Below are 7,463 nucleotides of genomic sequence, written 5' to 3' on the forward strand. Positions count from 1 at the left end.
GCTCCCACCGCTCTGACCCGCCTAAGTCTGAGGGTTACCCGAATGTGACAAACAAACAAAGAGTGAGTTTTATAACTCCATGTGTTACTAATAGAAACAGAATCACAAATTGAATACATAAGAAAATAGTTACTGACGAATGTCTCATGCAGAATTAGAGCCATATGCAAATTACAATTCTACCCCTATTCGCTACACACCATCTCCGACCATCTTAACACACCATGTGGGGTATAAAACACCTACCCAACCCTACACACCACTTAGTGTCCTTACGACACTTTTTAGACAAATCGCAGTAGTGCTGCCAGTATAATGGCAAGTTAACGCCTCACATAAAATACTTCCTTCACATAATACATAACTCACCCCATAACTAGATACAAACAGAATACCAAATATAATAGATTAACAGATACCATAATATATATATCATGCATGCTAATAACAGATATTGGACATGCTTATACATAACAGATCAAACATATAGCATCACATTACATGCATTTTGGCTTTATTTACGCCGAATTCATACTAATAGAATAACAGATTTCATGCTTTAAGGCTTATATAACACATATCGAACCCACAGAAGGCCCATAGTTGATTGGGATGACATGTACAACCTTAGGGAAAAATTCTAAAATTTCGGCCCACACGGCCCAAAATGGCCTTGCCTGTGTGTCACACACAGCCTCACACACAACCTACCACACGTCCGTGTGGCGTAGGCAAGCCCCAATTTTGGTTTTCGCCACTCGCTATTTTTTGGGTTTCTCGTTACACACCTATTATATTTGTTATGCCGATTGAAATACAAATAACCCCAGAACCTAATTAACAATTAACACAACCAATTTCAGTAATGAATTGCGAAATCGTGACTAAAAATCGAACCCAATCAAATAAAACAACCCTTCATAACACAACTACACCCTTACCGGAGTACAAACAGCTATTACACAAATTCTAAATCGTTGGAGGGTCACCCACTGCCTCTTGTACTACTCCTAAATCGCATAAAAAATACAACATCACTAAAACAATTAACGCAACCATCGTCCAACACAACTACAAATAGTGCATAAAATATTGAAATTAAATACCTTACCCTTGGATTAGCCGTCAAGGAATCACAAACTATTGCTTCAAACACTAGCACTAGCCCAACGAAACAAGAAAGGAAAGATAAAAGAACGAAGAAGAAAAGAAATAAGAAAAAAAATTAAAAGCAAAGTGCCAAATTTTGAAATTGGAATTGCGACATGAATTAGGGGAAACAACAGAGGTGCAAAACGTGAGGTTTTTTTCTAATAAAATAAATAAAACAAAAATAAAATGAGATTTATTTTAAAAGAAAGAAAGGATAAAAACACACATATTAACCACTTTCTTTTATTTATTTTCAAAACAAAACCCAAAAGATAAAACCTTATATATTAAATACATGATTATCTTTTATTTATTAATTAATTAATCTAAAATTAAACAAACTCATTTAAAAATCTAACTCCAAAATTTTGGTAACAAACAAATTTTATTTTAAATTCGAGAGGCCTAGAAACAAAACGATTGAATTGAGACTCAAACCCAATACCTCAAACATAGAATTAAAGCACTTAGCCACTGATACAGAGACCTAATTATTACAGGATTCATAAAAAATTAATAAATCAGGGCGTTACAATAATGCACGATATTTGGATTAGAAAAATCGATCGAGTTGAGGGTGTTACATTACATGACAGGTTCACTTCTAATCTTGGGTGTCACGTGAGGTTATTTGGTAGAGGGGTTATTTGGTCTTACCTTTTTGGTCTTATTTCTTGGTGAATTTGGAAGAATAGGAATTTGTTTATATTCCAAGGCATAACTTGGATGGCTTATGAGATTGTCAAGGTTTCTTTTAGTTGGGCACAGCAATATGAGTTAAGCCTTTATGGGGATCAATGCACTAGCCATTTTTCTGGTTCTCATGCAACCTTAGAAGGAACGTGGATGCATTTATTCATTGATGGTGCAATGGCAAGAGATTATGGGAATGTTTTGACTGGTGGTGTGTTGCGTGATCAGTATGGGAATTGAATCTTGAGGTTTTATCATTACTTGGGAAGATGTACAGTTTTTGAGGCTGAATTATGTGGCATTTTAAATGGTTTTCTTGTTCTACTTAGTAAGGTATCAGAAGGGCCATAACTCAAATAGATAATCTGGAGGTTGTCAGAGTTTTACAAGACAATGCGATGGCGGACTTAGGAATCACAATGTTTAGGAGAGTCCAATGGATTATAAGAGCTAAATGTCAATGGCGGATAAGATATGTTCCCAGCGAATGTAATCTAGTTGCTGACTATTTAGCTAAATTGAGTTTAGCATTGAGGTCAAGCCTACATGTTATTGATGTCACACCTAATGAAGTTTTGGGGTTCCTTTAATAAGAGAAAGCTAGCGATGTTTTCGCTCAATTTAATTTGATGTAACTTTCTCTTTGTTTATCACCAAAAGAAGTTATAAAAATTATATCAAATTATTAAAATGATAAAATTTTATAAAGTCTTGTTTTAAATTTTATAATATTTAATAATTTTAAAATATTTATATAATTAATTCTATCATTTTTTAAATTATTACAATATAATAAATTTTACATACTTTTGATAAAAATTAGTAAAGCTTTTTATTTTATGACAATTCCTTATATTGTCTTTTTAGTTCATTCTTATCAGCATCCTTTACATTACCTCTCTGCAACCAAAATAATCAAACACTAAATTCATTGTCACTCAAAACCCTCACTTGAAACCTGATACTAACCTGGTCACCATCACACTTTTAAGTTCTTCATTTTTTATTACCGAAAACGAAGTCTCCAATCCTTCAAAATAACAAATATATATATATATATATATATATATATTTAAGTACTTTTAAAAATACTTTTAAAATTTCTTTTTAAAATTTTATAATAAAAATCATTTAATCCTCATAAAATAATTAAAAATATCAATTAAACTATTCAATTTAGCATTTTCTGCCTCAGCAATAAACGACTCGATAGGATTTGGACCAAAAACGATATTCTAAAGATTCAATTGAGTATTAATTGCAATTTTCAATTAAAAATTTAAATAACTTTTATTATTTTATAAATATTTTTCTAACATTTAAGCTAAAACACTTATGTGGCATTTTACAAAACAAACTCCAATAAGGACGAACTCCGATGTATGGAGAGTGTAAAAATTCTCAAATATATCAAAAACTTGGAAGTATATAAATAAAAGGAAATTACTTCGATTGCCAGTAAAATATTTAATAAAAAAGAACACATGTAAAATTGTTAAGTGGAATTAAATTTCACCCTCCCGAACAAGATTTGATTATTATTATTACCATGGCTATATATATTCAACTCAAACTCCCATGTTCACTATATATTGAAATTATAACCTTTGTCCACAGCAGTGACTTAACAACGGCCATGCTCAACAATAAAACCAAATCAAATTTTTTGTTCAACTTTAAACAACTACCATCGCCCAATTACTTGGATATATTTGATATAATAGCGGCACAAACCCTGGATAAAAAAATAGAAGGTATTTTAGGGTTTAACATCATAATTAAGCTTTCATAACTAATTCTTCATGCTTGTCGGAACGTACATAAAATTCATGCTTCTCTTCTTCTTCAGGACTTGCCTCGGTGGATGAAGTGGTTACAAAGCTGGCAAAGAGGAAGAATGAACTATGGTTGAACCAAGGAGATCATTCTTGTTATTCTCTGCTCTTGGACTGCTTCCAGCACTGCTATTCGAATGCCAACCAAACATGGTCTTTTGTAAGACCCCTGTAGGAGACAATCCGAGCCGAGGGCTATGATCACACTTCTCTGTCATAATGTTAAGTGCCGATGAGTTCTTGCACTCTGCGCTGCTGCTGTTATTGCTGTGCAATACCTCACCCAGAGGACCGCCCATGGAAGTCTCCCTAGAGATGGGGATCCAATTCGCTTGCCTCCAGTTTGTTTCATTACCAACACTGCCTACTCCCAATCCCATCTGTATAGGGTCAAGTTCTCGCGATAATTGCAGAGGTGAATGAGTTACATCTTCATTGTTGGGTGACGAAGTAGAGGACATGAAATCCGAGAGCGCCATCGGCATTGAAATGGAAAGCTGAGTCCGGTCTGATTGAACATCAGCTTCAGGCAAGAAAATGGAAGAGCAGTCGGACTGGGTTTTAGGCCAGCCATCAAAGAACTGGCGAACTGATCGATGTGATTCGGTTTCTTGACTATCAAGATCTTGAGAACAGCCAAAATTAATGCACTTAATGAGGGAATAGCTTTTGTGGGAAGGGTTAAGGAGTGACTCAGAAGAAACAACTCCAAACTCATTCCCAGGAGCAGTATCATGCATTCTTTCACCAATGCTTTCTTTATTCAGAAGCCACCTGCAGAAAGTAACCAATAGATTTTGAATCCATCAATGGCTAGTTCGTCAAATACCGATATATGTTAATTACAAGTATGCTGGGAGGATTATCGTATCACCTGTTTAGTGGACCAGAGTGCGAAAGATTTGATTCACCAGCAGTCTGCTGCTGTGCAATGGTGAGGCTGTTGGACTCACCGTTTCCACCGTTTGGCCCTACCACTGATGCTGAAGAGAACGAGACAGAATGCATCAGCTTGGTGGTAGTAGTGGTGGTGGATGCGGTGGAACGTCCGGATTGACCTTCCACAGGCTTTCTTGAACGATGGCGGCCCCTGTTCATATGCCGCTCACAATACTTCTGGTCGGCAACCGCATCTCTTGAGCACCGCCATTTCTTTCCATCTGTTCTACGACACCGTCCTGGCTCCGGATCAGTGTTGTTTGAGAACCCAAGATGGAAAGCTCCCCATCCCACTGCTGGAAAACACCCCAAGAACAAATAAATGGAACACCCTTGTGAACAAAACAGATTAACAAACAAAAAAAAAATGCACTACAACTAACAAACAGAAGAAAATGTACTTAGTTAAATCTGCGTTTGGATACAAATTACATGAACAGTTAAAAAACAAAGGAAAAAGTTTTGATTTTCTTACTTCTCCAAGAGACAGGAACTTACATGTATTGGGTCTGAGGAGTCCACCAGAAAAGCTAGAGAAACCAGCAGAATCAAGGGCTTTTCTTATAGGAATGAGAAGAGTTGATGGTATTGGCACATTTGCAGTCATGTATTTATAGATCAAAGCCTGATGTTCTAGCTCCATCCATTGAGATGAAGTGAATGGTCCACCATTCATATTTGCACCATTAAATCCTCCAGTATTGTAGCCTGAAACAAAAAGACTGCACCATCAAAAAAAGACGGAACAAAAAGAAAACATATGAAGACAGAAAAGCCAAAAACTTTCAAGGCTATCAAAGCAGCATAGTGGAAATGAAAAAGTTTTTAGATTTTCCTCTTAAGAGAAAAAAGGGAAAAAGGGACTGTTTAGAAAGTGGTGAAGGCAAGTTAATCCAGAAATCATAAACTTGTCTGCAACATTTGAGTGATGGATTTGTGGCCTTTGAAACAACAAGCAAACATTACATAAAAGGAAGATGGGGGAAAAGGTAAAGATAACAAAAAGGAAACATAAGAATAACCCCAAAACAATCAAAAGATGGACCATTTGATTCTCTCACTCTCCACTATTATTCTTTCCTTCTTGCACAAATGTTCTTCTTTCCTTCCCTTGCTCATTGTTTGGATTATTACCAAAAATATTTTTCACCCCTAAATCAGGAAGATGATTGACAAGACTCTAAAACACAACACCACTCTTAGATTTCCATGAAAAGAACCTTCACCAGAAACTCAAATCAGAAAACCAAAAACAAAACATGTCTGATCCTTGGTTGCAACTCACAAGCATGCTGTATTTCATTTCCACAAATGTTGTTGAATAGATCATTAACAATCCCCCCCAATATATATATATACCTGTATTTCTAGTACATGCTGGTGATGTGAGATGAAAGTAAGGGAATATGACATTTTGGGAACTCCTCCCCATTGAAAGAGCTTCTAATTTGGGAGCAGAAAAGCTCAGCATTTGCTGCTGTTGTTGTCCATCAAAGAAGATAGAGGTATTAGATCGAAATAAAGTATTTCTGTGTTGGGACAGCACTGCCTTGGAGGCTGAAATATCATCAAATTTGGCCAGCTTTGAACTCCTCCAGTCATCTTCATTACTGCCAGATCTCTTTTGCTTGAGAAACGCAGATCCATACAACTTCTGCTTTGTCTCAGATTCTGAAGCAACCAAAGTAAAACCAGTACTAGTCTCTGAACCCACAATACCCTCCAAACCCACCACCCCAAAATCCATATAGAAACCCCCCCCCCCCAAACCCCCCTACTTACAAAAGCACTAGACTCGAGAAATGAACCATTGGGTTATTGCAAGAACTAAAAACAAAAGCTTCATGGTTTAAGCTTCGTCTCAAGAATCAAACCAGACTAGTCTTTTTCAAAAGATTTGATGTTTAGAGAGAAAAATAAATAAATAGAAACAGTGAGAGCTTGTCTTAAATACCACACTCTCTGTATATATACATACAAAAATGGATATATAGTATATAGAGATTAGGAATATATAGGAGCTGCTGCTGCCATTGTTTAAGTAACGAAAAGTTTTATCCAATATTTAAGACTTGAGTTGATACAACATAGATCACTCTAACACGTTAAGAAAGCCCTTTCACATAATAATTTTCTTCTGTTGGGAGTATTAGAATTACAGAAAACTCCTTCGAGAGTTGGATAATTTACTCTAAACAAAATGTTCTTTGTCAGATACATGGAGGATTTATTTGTCTTTAACGTGCAAACTTCAGCACTTTTTAACTTTTCTCGGTTCACCTTTTAAGAAATCTTTTTGGGTTTTGAGTTTTATATGTAGAATGGAAATAAAAATTTGGGGTTACCAAAAATAATAATATAAAATTAGGTTGAATATTACTAATTTATTGAATATTTCAATATATTATATATTAGGAATCAATTTCAAACTTAAACAATTCTTTCCTTTTATCTATCTTGATAAAAGAAAAGGGAAAACATAATTTATGCATTTAAATACCATATTAATTATGTATAATATATTTGACTATAAACTTCTAAATATTTAATTACGATTTTGTTTCTTTTATCAATTATTTAAATATGTTTTATTTATTTGCATTTTTATTCTTTGTATATTTAATTATATTATTTTTAATATTTTATTCTTATGAGTATTATAGTAATTTGTTATAAATATAAGTTTAATAATTATTGTTCGACATTATTTTAATTCTATTCTTCTAAGAAAATTAGAAATCCTATCCGAAAATCACATATTTAAAACAATTGTGTATCTAAAATAACATACAATGAATAAAGAAATGTATGGTTTGAAATTAATTAATTGTAATAATATATGAA

At 34.3% G+C, this 7,463-nt stretch overlaps 1 protein-coding gene across 1 annotated transcript; it reads right to left on the reverse strand.

The window, feature by feature from the left end:
* Nucleotides 1-3,355: 3,355 nt before the first annotated feature.
* On the reverse strand, nt 3,356-6,701 carry LOC108474554 (growth-regulating factor 1-like). Its single transcript, XM_053026219.1, has 4 exons — nt 5,979-6,701; nt 5,118-5,327; nt 4,555-4,915; nt 3,356-4,454 (listed from the first exon to the last, which is right to left on the reverse strand). Exons 1-4 carry the CDS (start codon nt 6,364-6,366, stop codon nt 3,719-3,721), a joined length of 1,695 nt encoding a protein of 564 aa, XP_052882179.1. The 5' UTR covers nt 6,367-6,701; the 3' UTR covers nt 3,356-3,718.
* Between the last annotated feature and the right edge of the window lie 762 nt (nt 6,702-7,463).

The sequence above is a fragment of the Gossypium arboreum genome, chromosome 3 (genome assembly GCF_025698485.1).
Source record: "Gossypium arboreum isolate Shixiya-1 chromosome 3, ASM2569848v2, whole genome shotgun sequence".
NCBI lineage: Eukaryota > Viridiplantae > Streptophyta > Magnoliopsida > Malvales > Malvaceae > Gossypium > Gossypium arboreum.

Excerpts from the sequence above, each read along its gene's own strand:
- LOC108474554 (XM_053026219.1), bottom strand. The coding sequence starts at position 6,366 with ATGGATTTTGGGGTGGTGGGTTTGGAGGGTATTGTGGGTTCAGAGACT. Across the intron at positions 5,328-5,978 it reads AGCATGTACTAGAAATACAG|GCTACAATACTGGAGGATTT; the intron begins GTATATATATAT and ends TTTTTGTTTCAG. Across the intron at positions 4,455-4,554 it reads CACTCTGGTCCACTAAACAG|GTGGCTTCTGAATAAAGAAA; the intron begins GTGATACGATAA and ends TACTTTCTGCAG.